At 39.3% G+C, this 19581-nt stretch overlaps 1 protein-coding gene across 2 annotated transcripts in view; it reads right to left on the bottom strand.

Annotated features, from left to right (window-relative positions):
* The window catches only part of slc39a11 (solute carrier family 39, member 11), a 157837-nt gene that overhangs the window by 16943 nt on the left and 121313 nt on the right, over positions 1-19581 (bottom strand). For both annotated transcript variants that reach the window (XM_084741242.1, XM_084741243.1), the window contains exon 6: positions 3164-3331. In XM_084741242.1, coding sequence (XP_084597368.1) covers positions 3164-3331 — 168 coding nt within the window. The remainder of the gene's footprint in view (positions 1-3163; positions 3332-19581) is intronic.

Below are 19581 nucleotides of genomic sequence, written 5' to 3'. Positions count from 1 at the left end.
TTTGCTCGTTTTCCTTCAGTCTGTGGATTACGCCCAATGGGGGAAGTAGAATTAGTCTTGAAAGTTCTGTTTAAGTTCTGTGCAAGTGCAACTTACATTTTTTTTACAGAGAAGAAACAACACAGGTAAGACAATTTTAGAATTTAGGGAATGCAGTAAATAAAGTCAAGATTATTTGTCCTGACAGTTTTGCATACTCTGTGTGAGGACATAAGTCCACACTGTCACCAGTTCCTAACTGTGCCCAAAATCACCAATGAGATAAGAAAAAAAACATCCACATAAACATTTAATCTACATGAAAGTCATTGAATAGGTGTTAACTGAGTTGGTGGTCTTGCTGTCGACTCCTAGAAATGTCAGACACTGACTGTTAATTGCTTCCATGTTGTTGTTGTTGTTTTTTTTATGAACTGAATCATCTTTATCTTCCTGTTTAATTTGGAGCTGTTGTTTCATCACTGACAGAAAACAGCTCCAAATATTGACCACTGCTCCTCCCCGAGTGTCGTCTTTGATGTGTGATTGACACGTCATTAGTCTAATTAGATCATTAGATTTGACAGAATCGGCGACCTGCTGCCTTCTGTGTAGTGTTCAATAATGCAAGGTGTATTCAGGAAGAAACCCGTCTCTTTGACAGGATTATTCACCATACATACCCAAACAATTTATCCCAAGCGAGAAGAAAAGAGGGTATTTACATTCAGTGAGTGTGTCAGCCCGGTCCCAATCCAAAACAACCTGGGTGGGTAAAGAACATTTAGTGCAGGATGTGGCACAGCACCGCCATTGTTGGCCCTCTGATGCTGCAGCACCAGGTGAGATTTTTCTTAATTAGTTGCTAATATACATATTTTAGTGTTACAGCTCATGTGAAATGTACTTGTTGGCATTGCTAAATTAATGTTTTTGCAGCTATGGGACACTAAACAACTAATTTTCCTGTTGATCAAATGGAAAACTTCATTTGGTCAAGTCACAGTTTTGGACGGCAGGTCAAGACGTCCAAATCTATGAAAACACACACGGGCATTAAACGATTAACGGTAACATAGCGGTTTGTCAGGAGCAGCTAACATTAGCAGTGTTAACACCAGCAGCCTGCTCTCCTTGCAGGTTAATATCAACATTTATGTGGTTACTCTTTACTCAGCTCAAGTAGTTATATGTCAGTTTATTCTAACACGCAACCCTATTTTCACTTTCCTAGATCAAATACTGCTTAGATGCAACAGGTAAAACAATTGGTTACTCCAATTAGAAACAACTTTTTGTCAAATTTGCTGAAACTTTCATGATGTCCTGACAATAGAACATGACACAGATTTGATGTGAAAAATCAGGTTCCTCCACATAGTGCCAGCTTCCAACTAGTGTTGTCACGATAGTGGAACTTATATATATATATGTGTATATATATATATATATATATATATATATATATATATATATATATATATATATATATATATATATATATAATATATATATATATATATATATACATATAAATACACATATAAAATCAATAACATTTTCGATACCACAGGGAGAAAACTTACCAGCCCTAACTTTAAATAAAAAAAAAATAAAAAATAATAATAAATTCCCCTGTAATTAGTAGACATATCTGATTTATGTTTGGTGTGAATTCTTCACCTTCACACGTTCATGTTGACAAACCTTTTCTTGATTTTTAGAAAAAAAAAATATGAGTTATGAGCTGTCACATTGACTGTATACAGATTTTTAGTGAAGAAATCACAATGACAATGACAATGTAATTATGTTAAAGCTGCAAGGTTCATGTAACACTCTTTCTTAGTTGTTCATGATGCACTATTATGTTAGTAGAGGCTTGTTACATTAGCCTTGCCTATATTACTATAAATATACAGTAACTGTGGTTTTAATGTGATATTATAGCAGTAGTGGTTTCCTCAATAATTGATGTTTAGTATTCACACAGTCACACAAAATTTTACAATACAATACACTTTTTTACAATACAATTTTACAATATTTAGCTTAAATGCTTTTAGTTAGCTCTGGCTATCAGCTGGCCCTCTAACACCCCCCCCCCCCCCCCCCTTAGAGCCCACTCTCAACATCTCTTCTGCCACTGTCAGAGAGAAAAGAGAGCTCAGCTGGTCCTGGTGTGTTGATACTGCGAGAAATAAGCATTGAATGGTTTCAAATGTTCAGAATTGCTACGTATTGAAAAATTGAGATTTTTGACAACACAGCTTTCAACCCAAAACATCTCCCGGCGGGAGGCGCCACCCTCTCTAAAAGAAACGAAACGCTCTATTTTTTCTCTTCACCTATCCATCCATTTACCCATCCATCCGATCCATGCCTGGACCAAAGTGTTGACCCGCCTAACTGTCAGACTGACATCCTGAAAACCCAAGTTTGTACACACATAGCTCTGAATATCACAGGAAATATGAAAGGAAATACAAGAGCAACACAGACCTCTTCATGCTTTGGATTTGTCTGACGTGTTTGCTTGATGAGCAGTCACCTATTATCCTTTTCTTTTCTGTGAAGGGTCGTTTATCTTGTACTTTTCATGTTGTTTTGTGCGTCTACACCCATTGTCATTTGGGGAAAATATTCTAAATCAAAATTTCTGTCCAGCATTTGCCTCATTTTGCAAAATGGGTTTTTTGCAGGAACTTTTTCTGTGGCTGTCAGGAGTGAAGCCTTCTCTTCCTGACTTTTTCCCTTTTACAAGCTGCTCCTCTGCCTGTTTCAGGGCATCTACTGGCTTGGCATTCATTATATTCTGCTGCCAGGTCACTGCTACAATTCTGCCACCACTTCAGAATCGACAAACCAAGGAAACATAATCTGGGTGTCGTCAGTCTTATGGATGGTTTATCTAACCCAGGTCACAGCTGATGCTGCTTATAATGATATTTGTGATGGGATCATGGGAAATTCCCTGTCAGTCATATGGAACTCAACGGACCGCAGTTACATTTGTAACTCTCATGATTTTGCAAGGTGACTCTCACCTTCACTCTGAACAGCAGCCATAAGAGTGTAAGTGCTTTCTAAAAAATTCAATTTAACTTCACTAGCAAAACTTTATCTGTGACAGTGACAAATTTCCTTGTCAGCTACTGACGACAGCCCTCTGGCTCCCTCTGACCTGGGATGTTGTGGATGGTGATGGCAAGGATGAGGAGGAGAATTCTTCGCCAGCTGCTACGTGTCTGTGCGACCTCTTCTTGTTGTTTACTTCCTGTTTCCTGTCCATCTGAGCTGCCCAAATGAGGTCCTCTCCTCCTCTGGTACACGTCTCCGTTCTCTATTTTATCTGCATGACAGAGGAGAATAATGATGAAGTAACAGTTATGCAAGCATTGTTCAACGTTCATAACGGTAATACGGCACAGAGGATCTTTTTTGTATCTTTTTGAAACAAATCAACCAATCATGCCCACTTTGGGGAGTGGCTGGCGCAGGTGTGCAGAGGTGTGACAGTAGGCAGGCTCACTCAACACTAACTTTCAAAAGTGGTTGCCAGGCTGGCAAAGAGGTATCAGCATTCGGCTGCCAAAACTGAAAATACAGTGGCAAAGTTTAGTCTCATCAAGCTAAAGTCAAAATTTTCTTCGAATAATTGAACAAAATTCTTTGTAGTTTGTGTCCATGTTCTTCTCAGATCCCTCAAAAATGAATCCAGCAAGTCAGTGGTTGCTTGTTCATCTATTCTGTCTCTTTCAAATTCTGTTTTTCTGGAGATTTGCAAAGGATTCCCACAGATCCTTTGGTCCTTCAACAGTGAAATCCTGTCCTTCAAGTGACCCATCACTATTTTCACATTTGTTTGTGATGTTGGTCAGACTTTTCACCCCACACTCTAACAACGTAATTTGCTTTGCCGTGGCCTCTAGAATACTATTTTCACTGCAGATGTAGGCTTTTAAATATGCCTAAACCTGCTAAAAATACATGATAGAGTCTTTTCCCATTGCCAGTAGAGGAGTTTGCCTTTCTCTTTTTTTCTTTCCTGATGTGTGCTTGGAAGCCTCATATCTGTGCAGCAGGGCAGAGAGAAAGGAGTTATTAAAAGACTGTGTGTTCAGATCTCAGTACTTTTGTAGCTTCTCACTGAAACTCTGTGGTTTGAAGTTTAGTTTCTCTCCTGAGTTGCTGTTTGTACATTCAGGTATCTGCTTTGATTTACTTTTTTATGTTCGCTTTGAGCTGAAAGAAATCGTGTTAAGTTACTGCTGATAAAAATCAAATATTTGAGGATTTGGCTGCTTCAGAACAAAAGCTTTAAGATAACAAAATAACAGGGGATTTTCGCTGTGAGGAATTTATAGGAAGTAATCCTCTTTTCAGACGAGTAAATACACATCTTCAAGAGGGCAAAAACTCTGCTGTGCTGAGCTGAAGCACCGAGTCGAGCCAAGCAGCACATGCATATGAAAAAGGAGCGTTCACTGCCTCCACCAAGAAGGGGTAAAATTAATGTTTCCACCTGGGTGTCATTTTACCTGGGAGTGAATGCTAATTGTACAATTTCCCAGTGAGGACAAAAGCCACGTGTTGGAGTCTCAGTGGTTTTTTTTGCCAAGTGTAAAAGGGGCTAAACAGATGTCTGTGCACATGCCAGTAAACACACAAATGCACCTGCAGCACAAATAACATTTAACTCTAAGTAATACAATAAATATTAAAAGGTTATTAATTCTGGGTTGCACATTTTGCTGTTTGGTGTCACTGTTGTATATATACAATATATATATGTTAAAAAGTGGTTGCTACTGATGACAAGCAAAGGCCAATAATTTGTTGCCAACATGTTAAAGTATTTACCAATAATAACCATTACTGTCGAACTACTCACGTCACTTTTCATGCAGTGCAACAATGTGAATGTCTTTGAAAAGGAGTGTGCCGTTATCCTTATTCAATTGCAGTGAATAGTGAAGACATGCAAGAGACAGAGTGTGTGGAGAGACCAGGGAGGCAGAGTAACGCTGCCAGAGGGCTGTAACAGCAGGCTTTTTGCTCTGCGTTTGAGTGTGGCCAATCAGAGCAGGTACCACGTCTGCCTTGTGAAGTGGTCGGACGGCACGTCAGTTGGATGCATTTACTAAATGATTCTTTCAAGTTGATCTGAGATAGCGTGAAATCACATGTGTCAAGAGGTGCATCCAACAAAGACACTCCAAACTACAACAAACAGGCTAATTAAGAGTCTTTGAAGCCAAAGTGCACCAGGCGACATAAAGAAGACCCTCAAATTTGTCAGTCAAACGTCACATAAAGAAGCACTTGATTTTTGAGTTAGGTAATGAAGACTTCCTGTGAATCATTACACTTACATCTTACCCACAACATATATGAATCGAGGAGGAACTTTACAGACAGAGGATTATTACAGATTCAATCAGATGCTTCAAGTCTGATTAAGATGCCTGTCCTCAAGTTTATGTTTGCAGCCTGAGGGAGCTATGATTCTCATCTAAAATAAAAAATGTTCTCGAGTTGTCCCCATATCAATCCAATTATTAGCACTGCAATCTCTGTTAACGTCATGAAAACAAAGTTAATGGTCCAAGACAATCTAATTAGCAAAAAGCCTCTGCTGGATGTTGCACTGGCAATATTACATTTGCTTGTCATAAAAAGTTAAATAACGCAGACAAAAACACACCATCAAACAAATGGATATGACACGAGGAATGAACACCACAGAAATCAGCCAACTAAACGTTTTAATATTTTACGTTTGCCTTCACAAAGAGGTTGGGAATTATTAGGATATTACTTGATGCACTGGGAAGGGCCCTTGCCTCGGGCAAAAACACACAAAGCCTAAAATACATCAAGGATGTATAAACTGTCAAGAATAAATCAGGTGCAGCTATTTAGGAATAAGGAAATACAAAAACAAATCCAGCAAATGACAAAACACAAGATTTTCAATTGAACGGAAACACTTACGTTGCAGTATGACAAGTTAGCAAAACTCTGTTGTGTGAACCAGTATGAGTTTTTTACCCCAAGTGGTGGCTCACTTTTAATTGTTAACAGACCACTGAGTAGGATTTAGTGGCATCTTGCAGTGAGAGTATAGATGGCAACAATTTAAATACTGCTCCCCTCACCCTCCCCTTCCAAATGTGTAGGAGAAACATGGCACTTCAACATGTAGGCCTCCGTGGAAAAGGAACCGCACCCTATAGACTAAACATGTTTATGGATATTATATTACTTTTCAGCCATGTTTGCAAATACATACACACTGGAACTTTAAGTCAAAAGGGCAAAACTACTGAGGTGGAAAAATTGTATGAGACCAGCCAAAGAAGCTGTGTCTCAAGTAGCAGATATGAGATCTCACTTTAGTTTACAGTACAGTTTAAAATGTGTATAAAATGTGTTAAAATGTGTCCCAAATTACACTCCAAGAAAGTCTAATGAGTCCAAAAGTGGGAAACAATACATTTTAGTTTGCAGTAAAGTTCTGCTGTAACGTGTCCCTATTTACCCTCTAATATAGTCCAATAAAGTCTAATAAAGTGTCTAACAAATAACATATTACTTCTATTTTTTATTAAAACAAAGTACTGTTTGTTACATCTTATTAGTTTACTGTAAAATAAAGTGTGACCTTCCCATGTTGTGCTTTAATTTAAAGATGTCGTACTTTAGGCAGTGAGCTACCTCAACGTGTAATGAGGTCAAACCCACAAAGCAGCTTCAAGCTCTGATTGGCCAGGAGTTGAGCTCTGATCGCACATGACTCCCATGACTGTTCCTGTGAACTGACGGAGGTGTGTGCAGCAGATAACACTGAAAAGAAACTTGATGCTTTTCCTTGTGTTTGAAAATGTTCACGATCTTATTAATATTTTCGTGTACACTTTGAGATTCTTAAAGCACAATTTAAATGCAAATTTAATCAAAGCTATAATTGTTTTTTTTTTTTTTAAATTGTATCCGTTTCTTAATTGACTATAATTAAATACTGATTAGTCATCTTGGTGGGCGGCTGCAGACTCCATGATCTTTACCCCTTACCTCCGTGCAACTTGTTAATCCTACTCACGATCTGCTTCAATCTCTCTCTCCTCTCCCTTCTTTCTGTTTGTCACTCTCTCACATACATTCTCAAACACAAGCAATTGACCTCTATTAATGCATTCCAAGTGTCTCATTTTGCAGTGTAAGCGGCCGTAAATTGGAATTATCTGGCGTGCAAAGGTCAAATGATCTGTACTGTTGCTCGGGGTGCTCTGTTCACACCCTCAATCAGTGGATGTTTTCAAAGGCCAAAAACCCAGAATCCATTTCTGCCCAATTGAGCTTCCAAAACCATTTAACCACAACAAAGCGCTATGTGTGCTTACATGACAACAGCTTGTGTTACAAGTGCAATCACTGTTTCCCACCTACACCCACAAACACAAACACAATTTACAAACACATTAGTCATACAGAGTAGACACAGAACTGCATAATCTTGCTAAAACACGCTCGTTTTCACAATAAGAAACACAATCTTACTCAGGTTTTTTTTTTACTTAGATTTATAATATCTTCAGCTAAATGACCTACATGTGTCTGTTGTTTTTCAATAGAGAAAACAAGTCTTGAGCAATTGAAACGAAAGTGGATGCTGTGCGATGTTGAAGCGCAGTGTGAGTTATGGTTATAAAAAAACTGCACTAAATAAATACTTTTAAATTACCTGAAATTTAAATCAATACTTCACTACCAGTCTTAGATTACATGGTTCTTAATGGCAGTAGGAGAGAGTTGCCATCAATATAACTAACAGTTGTTCTTCATTCTTATGTTATTCTGCCCTTCAAGGCACATTTTATGTTAAATACAAGCACCGAATTCCAGATCAAAAGCCAAAATTACTGCAACAACCCCTCTGATAGAGAAGCAACCTGTCACATTGTGCCCTTCCCTCTGTCTATTCCTTGCTTATATAGAATTCAGCCATTCACAACCTTATAAAGGATAAGCAAGATGGACAATTGATGAGTAGATGGAAGAAGGCCAAGGACAGAAGGGGATAATCGTCTTAGAAGGTTACGCAGTCAGTGAAGATGTTAAGAGACTTGGCCGTGGAGTAGGCACGCATGTAAAACTGCAGGTTCAATCTTTATTCACTGTCCAAAGAGAAGACTGTTCCCCACAAGGACACACATATTGACTTGGCATTCCTGCACTTGATATTCATCCAATAAAAATAAAAAGTAGCTGAGCTCTAATGAAACGCTTGCCAGCTTTGAATATCGTGGTCAACGAGCCACCTACATGAGTGGGATCCTGCAGGTTTATCTCACTGATGCCCACATTTGGGGGCAACTCAAGTCAGCTGCAGCAGTGTTAGTAAAGGCTGAAAAGCCAACAGTCAACAGAATCTATTTGCTACAGTCAAGTGATACACTCATAAATGAAAGTACACCAAACATAACCAAGTTTTAAACTAGAATAAATATGCTGATGATGAATGAACAGGTCATACCATGCTTTGTATTAAGCGTGCTCAAATTTTCAAATAAGCTTCAAACACTAAATACAGCTGAGAGAAATGTCATTAGTTTTCAAGTAGTCATGAAGCAAACTATTGTACAAATTTACATTTTGGCCTGATGGTGGTGCTAGATGACACATTAAAGTTATTTTGTTAAAAAAAAAATCATCTAAGATGGAGTGACAGAGAGTGAAAACATGTACTGTGGTTTGGAGGACTGTGGAGTCCACATTTGAAATAGTTTTTTTTTTTTTTGGAAATCATGGACATCATGTCCTCTGGGCCAGATTATTACCAGCTTAAAATTGAAAAGCCAGCATCTGTGAGGCCGTAGGGCTGCATTAGTGCCCATGACGTGGGTAACATGCACATCTGTGAAGGCTCCATTAATGCTGAAAGGTACAAACAGGTTTTGGAACAACATATGATGCCATCCAGGCAATGTTTTTGTCAAGGACGGCCATAATTATTTCAGCAAGACGATGCCAAGACACATTCTGCAAGTGTTAGAACAGTGTAGCTTTGTGGTAAAAGGGTGTGGGTACTTGACTGGCTTGAACGAGTCGAAAAGGATTTTACATAGTGTCCCAACTTATTTAGAATTGGAGTTTATAGAAAGAGTCATAATTGACCTTGTTTGCAATTTTACAGGTGTCTCTTTTATAATGGTGGCTTATGGGTAATGCTTTTTGGGTCAGAGGGGAATTATGTTGCTGCAAAACCACGAGGGGCCACAGGGCAAAAGTGGAAGCACACTGGGAGGCATCCGCTGTATCTACGTTCTCTATTATACATCCATGACATAAGCAAAGCAACAGTGAGGTGCAGACAGTCTGCTTCCTGTGTGGTTTATGGATGCCGCAACTTTCTAAATCCTTGCCAAAGTCCATAGTAAATCTAAATCTGAATCTCATGGTGGCACTAGAGGAAAAGCCAGGATTTCACCAAATCACCAAGATTATTAGGATTCATTCTTTGGGGATCATGAATGTCTGTACAAAATATCATGGAAATCCAACAGATACTTTGTGAGATATTTCAGTCTGGACCAGCATTGTGGACTCAGTGACTGTCTTACACTTTCATTCTTAGAGCTGCACTGCTAGCATTGCTTGTACAGCTTTCTTAAACAATTTGAACTCAAAAACCTTTATAATAAAAACCCTGCTTCAATGCCATTTCGCTGAATACTATCAATAGCAGGAGCTTTAGCTTCACGTTTAAAGGTACATTTCAGATGTGTGACTTCAAGGATCGAACAAAAAGCCCTGCAGTCTCTTAGCAACATTACTGTGTGTAAAACATCTTCTGACAAGCATGAAACTAAAGTGACTCTGTGGCTCTGTGGCAGCAAAATCATGCAACACGTTACCAACTCCTGAGAACTGAAGTCAGGATTTTATCTTTTATTTTACACTTGGTAATTTTATTTGTTTGTTTATTTACTGATGCTAAAGACAGCTAATTATGTATATGTAAATGAAAAGAAATGGGTTAATGCAAAATATGAGCAAGAACAGGTGTGTGAACACTAATGAGCCGAGGTTATTCTTGTACATGTTGCATTTGAACAGCCCAACATTACTGATGTGTGTGGGAATGCATATGTATGTACTTGTGCACATGCGTGACAGGGTCATACTCAATTGCCTCCTAATGGCAGTGGTGTGGGTTTAAAAAAAATATTAGGACATAGACAAGGCAATTAGATGAGATTGCTGTGCACCAAACCGTGACAAATATGCTGGAACAACTGTTAAACAGAAAAAAAATTAAAAGGTATATTGGAGCTCCGGCCAATCGTGATAATGAGACATTATAGGAGCCACACAGGAGCTGTAAACCTGACAAGACGCCTCGTCGGGTTGAGATCGAAGCCGGGAGCAGCGTCATTACGGTGGCGGTGAAATTACTCTCACAGGATTTGAATATCAATATGTCAGTGGACTGCATTAAGAAAAGTCAGTACTATATTAATTCAGAACCTGTTCTTTCTTTGTCACTCTTACACAGTTTTTAGGACGCGTTTCTCAAACAGGAGGAAATCTGGCCTTTGTTGGGGAATATTTTCAGTGTTGATGAATACACATTTAGAGCACTTTTGAGTATTTACAGGGCAAGGACGGTGCAGACTATAATGAAGCAACATGTCCCCCAGTGCGACGATGTGAGTCATACATCAGGTTTTGACTATGGCTGTGACAATATGGATTTCTTTTCTAACCACAATGAAAAAGTAGCATCTTCATCCATATTTATTGAAATTTATCGAAGTCTGTTGTTATAATAGTAGTATAGCTCTGCAAAGAAATGGGACAGTAAATAATGTGTGTGTGTAGCAAGCGTGTGGTTGAGAGTTAGTGGGAGCCAGGAGCAGAAAAGTGAAGGTGAATATGACTGGAGCAGAGGAAAAGGTTAGCAGTAAGTTGCAGCAAGTCTCGTCTGCTATTTACAAACTGCTGAAGGAGTGATGCGGTCTGGAGCAACTGAGCAGGAAAAACTGTTGTACGGCTCCAACATTGGCACCGGTGCGATCATATCCCTTTTGGAAGCTTAGTAAAACAGACTTCAGCTGCAGTGTCTTTTTGGAGACTTTGTTAAACAAATCCATGATGATAAATCCAATACCAAGGCTGGGTTAATTTTTGAACCTGATTAAATCATGGTTTAGCTTTAAATAATGTTGAACAAAACTTTAAAACTGGCTTAAAATTAAGAAAGGTTAAATTTGCACCTCTTCTGAATGTAGAATAAATGTAATTCTGTTGCACTTCGATGTGAAATGTGTTCTAGTACTAACTTTAAATTTACACTTCAGGAGGTTTAACTTTGAAAATGGCTGCCTTTTGAGATGGGTTGAGAAAATAATTCTCTGCTGAGCCATCATGAGTAGGCTAACTAACCAAGTTTTTAACTACCTAGCAAACACTGCAACATTTAAACTTTTTAGCTAGCTAGCGAACAATGTAATATTTTGCTAACTTTATAGCTAGCTAACAAACAACCTAACTTTTCTTTTTTCTTTTTAGCTAGCTACAAAGCAATGTTTGGTTAAGGAAGAATTACTGTACCCCAACAGCACTCAAATGTATTTTTTATATATTGATTTGACTATTTAATATCAGTTTACATCAATAAACTTGGATTTACTTAACTGAGATTAGTTTTGAATCGTGCATGGCGGTAATGAGCTCCTCTCCTTTTACAAGCTTTGTTGACAAAATATAGAGGGTCAACACACTCCTCTGTTCAGTTCCGTACTTGTTTCTCATGTTCCTAACTTCCTGCGGAGTGGTCTAGTGGGAGCACGAAAACAAGAAATGTTACAGATTTTTACTGAAACCTCGTTGTATATCTTCCTGTCAGCTGTAAGATGTTGTCAGTTTCTGTTATTCTTTCTATCCCCGGCTCCTAGTCTCTGAACACCATCTGGCAGGACTCTTTGAAATTGTTTTTTTCAGGTTATTACAGACTTTGATGGCCTTGTAGCTCGCAAGAGTATAGGGATACTTTCTTGGCTTTGCGACTGTATATCATGACCGGTGCCAATCACTGCAGTCTCTGAGTGTGCTGCTGTATTTCAGACAAACAAACATTTCTGATTAGTGAGCAGATGCTGTCACGGCAGGTATGAGTGGGCAGTAAGTCCTGGCTCTTAACTGCTTCTTGCCACTGTGTCACTCAAACCTGTCTTTATATTGTATGAACATTTTGGCAGAATAAAATTGATGAAGAAAGATCGCTTTTTGGTTCAGGGCAGATGGTTTTGGATCATATAACAGAAAAGATGTCCACTGATTGGTGGCTGATGACCTGCACCGTTGCCCCTGTATTGAAAAGCAGTGAAAACAACTAGTAGTGATCACAGTTACAGCGACCAGCCACTTTTACTGATCAAAAAGCTTTGAACAGAATCATTCCTATTCTCGTCATGTTACTGCAAGCTGGTCATTGCCTACATAAGCACAGAGAATTTTTTCAGCAGTTTTGTATGGTGCAGTATGGTGAACCATCATTGTTAACTTATCAAGGTCAGTCCACCTGAGAAAGCCAGTAAGTGCAGCATAGACAGCATGCATTTGTTTTGATTTCTACAGTATTTGTCCTTCGGCTTATTTCTTCTAGTGGCTTTTTATTGGAATTTCTTGTTTGTTTGGCTCCTCCGCGGCTTTGTCAGAAGCCCCTAATGACCACTTTGGCCTGTTTGCTATTTTGATGACAAGACTGGTGTTTTGAAATGTGTTTTTCTAGCAGGGTGCTAGTTAAGAAACAGCAGGGAGCAGGTTCATGCAGCGCAGGTCAATAGAAGGCTGACGCTCCTCTACAGAGATTAATTTAGATTTCTGGTTTGCATCTATGTATTTTTCTTGCAGTTTAAGTTTTACTTGCAAAGACTTATCAGAGGCATCAACAGATAATGTTTATTTCTCGGAAGGAGGGAGGAGATATTCTGCTCTGTTTAAAGTTTAAGTGGTGACTCAGGGCTCAAACTATTTCCGTAACGTTGTTTTAGTTAGTATAAAACAATGACAGCCTCATTTGTTTGTTCAGTCTGTGCATACTTATGTTTGATTCATTGTAGAAATGTTTTTATGCAAGAGCTCAGGGGGATTTTTAATTAACATTTTCCCCTCTATCCTAGCAAGGACTTTTGGTGACTATAAAAAGTCATATACTGTCCCCTATTTTGGTAGAGGCTTAAGCTTTGCAGACACTGAGTATTTATTAATATTGAACATTGTTCTAAAGCTAAAATATGTACCATTCCCACAATAACATGTCTTAGAACAAAGGAACACTTACACAGGTGCATAAGAGAGACCTATTCAGTACTAAACAGACAAATGGTTTAGTACCGAAACATTGCAAATAAATGTTCATATTGCAAGTTAGACAGTGTGGCTTAAATGGCCAGGTTAGGTGAACAATTCGCTGACAAAAGCCACACATTTTTCTTATGTAATGCATTTAAAGCGGCAAAGACCACCAGTCAAAACAGAATGGTTGCTTTCACAAAAATGTGGGCAATGGCATGACGCAGGAGCAAAGTACCCAAGTGGGATGTGCTCATCTACAGTCTGTAGTTCTTCCTGTATTCAGTGATGTCACTGGATGCAGAAAGGACTACACACTATAGATCTGCAGCAGAACAACTCTGTTTTGTACATCACTATAACACAAACTGAATGAATTTTTGACTACATTTACCATTAAAACTGATTGGACATCCACATGAAAAGTGCCCAGTTTTCCCATCTATAATTTAAGGAAGGAGACACTGGTGCAACAAGAAAAGGAAAAAAATCCACATCCTAAATCTATCATCACAAGGAGTTTTATGTGAACACTGCTTCCCAGATGGTAGCTGTGATTTACAGTAGATTTAATTTGTCTGTGAAGGCAGCTCGAAGAGGCTGCCTGGCTGGCATTGTCTTACTCACAGTTAGGAAGGGAGTCAAGAGGATGCTCTCTCTCTCCACACACACACACACACACACACACACACACGTACATCTCATTAGATGATATATTTTTGTCTCCTCCAAACAACTGGCAGAGTAGCCTGTTACTCTGATTGACAGGAGGTTGGAAACACTTCATTGAGATGATTAACGTTCTGCAGAGGAAGTCGCCCACTAGTCTCCAATACAAAAAGTGAAAATAAAAATCACCATAGACTATTATATAACTTAGTAGCCATAAGAATTTTCATGCAGGATGGTAACATTTGAAAAGTATGCAGTCATATTTTAGGAGTATTTCATAGAGTTTTGTAGCCACCATGTACCTCCATCTACACTTTCTTTTACCCACTTCTCCATCTCGTCCACCCACCACTTTGTCTCTCTCTCAGTCTTATACTCAGTCTCTCTGTGTCTCTCTCTCTCTCTCTCTCATCTCTGCCCTACAGCCCGGCAACCACATCTGCATCCTACCTTCACCTCTCTTCCCTCTGTCTGTCCATGCCGATTGTGATTTCTACTCCCAAAACCGCAGAATAACACTCCTTCATCCCACTACCTTTCGCCACTATGCTGGCGTCATCAGTGTCTAGATGAGTCTGGTCAAACTGGAGATCCCAGCTGGAACAGGGCCAACACAGCCTCTGGGACCGATGTTGGCCCGTTTGACGGTAAGGATATATAGTACCAAGGTGGATTTCTGCCTGTCTTTGGCTTCTGGCACTACAGGACTGAGTCAGCTAATTAGGTGGCTAGCTCAATGGCTAACCAAGCTAACTAGCTAAAGCCAACCACAGAAAACAGACAGCAGTTAGCCTACTTTAGAAGCAAGCTGTCTGTCCAGCAGCCGCCAGTACTCTGGCGTCAAACTAATTTAACTTGATGTTCAAAATGTATCATCTTAGAAAATATTCATGACACACTTATAGTGGTCTCATGACGGCCTGTGTCATGTCAGTTTAATGTAATGTTAAACCATGAAGCTAAATAGTTTCTTTAAACTTGATAATGTCAAGTTATAACAAAGACATCTCAAGCAACTTTGCATTAACAGTGAAATAATTGATGGAATGATGCTTAATGACAGCAGTCATAAACATTCATAAAGTCTGCTTCATGTTCTTGACAGGCGTCATGACATGGTTATAACACTGTAATTAAAGTCTTATGCACAACCCTTCAAAAAAAGTGTTACTTTCTCTTTTGCAGACATACTAGAAAAGCCAGTGAGCAGCCTTTCTGATTATTTTATGTATTTTTTTCCCCATTTTGCTACTTAGGACAAAAATGCTGGTTACTGGGTGTTCATCTGCCATCCTGCAGTGAATCACATGTGTGCAAGCGCTCTCTCACACCAACACATGCCTACTTAAATCACACAAATCTCACACAAATTACACAAATTTCTCACACAGCCTCAGTTCCCACCTGTTCTCTCTCATCACCTCGGGTACTCAGTAGCACCAGCCGCCTCAGCAGCCGTTACAACGTCATTCTGATAATAAACAACAAACAGTGAGTGATTTATTACTATTATTATGTAGTTACAAACCAGTCCTCCATTAATGCACCAGCCTCTCACGCTGGCTGCGGTTACCGTGACAACAGTAGAGCATTTGCATAAACACGGGAACACTGAATCAGAAAAATGAAAACGGCTCAGGTGACCTCGCCTGACAACAAAGAGTTTGAAGTGGCGTGATGAGGGTGGTGGGTTAATCCATATCATTTCATAGCAATCCTCCTTTATCTTTTTGCTCCTTTTATGTGGATTAGAATTTCTAATTTGCTTTAAGATTGCCAATCCTATCAACAGTGATGATTACATTCTCAAGTGTTAATTATTATAAAATTTAGTTCTCTGGCATGTCTCCTAGTCTCTCTTTGTCCATTCTGGCTGCTTCTTCACTTATCTCTGTTAGTATCTGACCCAGTGTAATTAAAGTTCAACCAACAGTATCTCCATTTATATTTCTCAATGCTCTCTTCAACCTCATCTGTGGTCTTTACACTGGTTTCTTGTTTGTCAAAGAATTGATTTTAAATTACCGCTGCTGATTTGTATGGCACCAAATGGTTATACTTCTGATCCTCTGCTACATATGAACCCTGACCTCTCAGGTTGTCTGGGGCAGGTCTACTTTTTGCCCCGAAAGTCAAAACTAAACATGGAGTGGCGGCATATATCTGAAACAAACACCCCAAAAACTCTTGGCAACTCTCAGTCCTTCTAAATCAAGGATAAAGACCTTTCTCTCTGCTTCTGGCTTTTATTAAACCAAATCTGAGGCTTTAGATTAATATGTTAAAATGCCCTGTGTGGCATTTTTGGAACATATTCAGTGCTAAAGCATGGTGTAACAGGAGGAATGACAGTCGATGACATCTAAGTACAGGGACACTGGAAGTCAGTCAGAAGTCAATCGATATAATGACATCATTCTGAATAGTGTGCAATTTATAATTAGTTTTGGGAAAGTTTCTCGTCATTATGACTGAGAGGATCTATTTTTTTACATCACATTGGCAGTAATGAGGAAAAACAGTGTATCCGGGGCCTGCATTCAGCAGCGCAATGAACAGGAGATGAGTGTGGCCCTGCATAACACAGTTCTTCAGTAGTTGTTTTGTCACTGTTGACAGAGACTCCAGTCTGCAGTGTAAACCACTAAATTGTAGAGTAACATCAGGCTGCATGATCATACTTGATCATACACTTTTGTCCACATTCGCACACTCCCTTTCTCATGTTTGTTGTACGTGCTCTGTCTCTGCTGCATCACACTTTAACAGCCTGGTTTTCCAACGGTTCATATCACGCTTGAAATCTCACCCGCAACTGGTTATGTATGAAGCGTCTCACTTGATGTTGCCCAATCAGAATCTCATCAAAAGACACTGGTGTCTAAAACGGTATGGACAGGAAAGAGGTGACAGAGAAATGAGTGAAATCAGCTGGGGCAGTCAGTGTTGGGAGTCAAGACCACTGTGGCTGCAGAGCATGTCATTTTTTTTGAAGGGCACATGGTCAAACTGAGGTGGCACAGTGGTCACGTCCATCATGGCAACTGTGAAATTCCTGAACTGGCTGCAAACATAGATCCATTACTCAGTGTTCCCTGTGTCAACCAATCTACTGAATCATCAGTTCACAAAAAATAAAATAAAATAAATAATAATGCTGGCACTAATATTTCTCTGCTTTCTTCTTGCTGCATACCTGCTGCATAGCAACATCTGAGCTTATTCATCCTGGCAAAACTGACAAGGCACACTTGCTCTCTTTCAGCTGTGGTTGACACTTCACTTTCATCCAGTAACCCCAACCACCCACTACCAGCTACCTGGGAGCTGCCCGGTATAATCAGAGAGGTCTATAGCTGGTCTCTGAGCAGCTCTGGGGCACAAGCATCATGTTGAAGGTCATTTCTTATCGAGTCTTCTCACCTACAATGTTCAAACCAGTGGAATCTCACATTGTTTTGTCCTCAGTCCTGATTCTATAGTCTCAGAGGGTGCTATCAGCAGTTTTACTACAGTGCAACAAAAGCAGAACCTGAACACTACAGACTGCACAGACTAGCATGAGAAATATGAAGGGTAAAAGGAATGATGTGGGGGAAATGAATCACTCTCGACAACCCCCATTTATTGTGGTTGGTTGGGAGATGGGAGGCACTGATTGCTGACATTATCAGCAGTAGAGAAGCTAATGGTCCTTTACATGGCCGGGACAGTGCTACTACAGGTGCTGTCACACAGAAAACAGACAAACAGGGTCAGATGGATTTGAACACAGCTATTAATCCCATTCAGAGAAAAGGGATAGCAAATAGGCTGTGAGGGAAGGAAAGATGAGGTAGAAAGGTGGATTTAAGTGGTTTAGGTGGAAGAAACTGAAACAAATAAAGGGAGAACAAAGAGTCATAGACTGATCTTCAGGACTGTGCAGAGAGAAATTCCAGAGAAAGAAACGAACCGAAGAGAGAGGTAAAGATGAGAAAGAGCCTGCGACAAGGTCGCTCACTGTACTGATAAACTGTCCAGAGACAGAGCCAATAAACCAGTGCCAACAAATTATTTCAGCCTGGCAAGAATATCTACAACACAAAGCACTCCTACATCCATCCACTGAAGGGGACAGCAGCTGGACAAAGCTTGGTCCATGCTGTTTCTGAAAGGCCATTTGTTCACTTTGGGGTCAGGTATTGTCCCTGACTCGTCTTTTGTGTTCCATTTTCTCCATCTTGGTGTCCAAAATAAACACGATGATATAATGGAGACTTGTGAGTTTCTACTCTTCTCAACCACTGTCTTCAATCCCATCTGTCATTAGTTTATGGAACTGTTAAGCCCAGCTGTCCAGCCCGTTCTCACTACCAATGCGTTAAATACAACAGCTATTGTTGTTGTGAAATTTAGTCCTTTAAGTGAAAGCTTGCATTGACTGCATACAGGTTAAGAAAAACTTTATCGGCGTGCAAATTAATCCCATATACAAACGCGTTTGATGTGAAAAGGCCCTCAGTCCTATGGTTGAATTTCGATTACAGTATTGTATGTTTTGTTGGTTTGGGATTGGGTTTAGAGTTGTGTTTGTTAATTTGGTTGCGGGTGAGTTTTGGGTTAGAGGTTTGTTTGCCTGCTTGTTTGGTTGTGGGTTAAATGTAACTTTTGTTCAGTAAATTGATGGGCTTGGGGTTAGAGTTTTGCTTGTTTGTTTGACAGGGTTAGGATTAGAGTTTTGTTTGTGTAGTTGTTTGGTGAGGTTGGGTGATTAGTATGATAAGGGTCAGGGTTTTGTTTGCTTGTTTGGATAAATGAAAAGATTAAATAATTAATGTTAATTATAAAGTTAATAATTTAAGTAAAACACATCTGAGAATTCTACAGTAGAATATTACTTAAAAATTAAAGAATTAAAATGTTAAAAAAACAACATTATAACAACTGAAAAAATGACAGCATGATAAGACAAAAAGAAATACTTTCAGTATGGAATAATGTGAAATTCTTGAAGTCAGCAGAGCAGAGATCAAGAGACATAAACAGGTACTAATTGAGCAAAAATTGTCAATACAAACAGACAGATAAAGCATGTGAAGATCAGATATAGCCAGAGCTGACAGAACATCCTGTTCCTACTGTGATGATTGATGACAGATACAGATATTCACATATCCAAAAAAACAAAACAAAACAAAACAAAAAAAACATCAGAAGCAAGGGAGCAGATAGTTGCCCCTCATGCTGGGATACATTGTGTACTTTATTGGGATGACTCAGAGAATCCAGACTTTGAAACATTTCCTAATGAGAAGAATGTTGACTTCTGTGGTGCGGCTGTTAACATTTATGAGATTGAACTCTGTGCTGGTTGGGGCCTTGATCAATACGGAGCTGAAGCCCCAGAAGCTAAACATTTTGTTCCACTCACTGCTGCTTTCACTCCTGAGTATTTCTGCATACATAAAGGGTTTATTTTTCAAGGCTTTTGAAAGCTAAAATATGATATTTGATTGTCCATATTCTTAGATAACTAGTATGTACAATTGTACTGTGCTTGCTAGAAAAATGTACCTAAGAACAACT

This window comes from Lutjanus erythropterus, chromosome 17 (genome assembly GCF_056507025.1).
Source record: "Lutjanus erythropterus isolate fLutEry1 chromosome 17, fLutEry1.hap2, whole genome shotgun sequence".
NCBI classification, from domain to species: domain Eukaryota; kingdom Metazoa; phylum Chordata; class Actinopteri; order Lutjaniformes; family Lutjanidae; genus Lutjanus; species Lutjanus erythropterus.
Note: the sequence above shows the minus strand (reverse complement) of the source record. Positions and strands in the feature narration are given on the sequence as shown.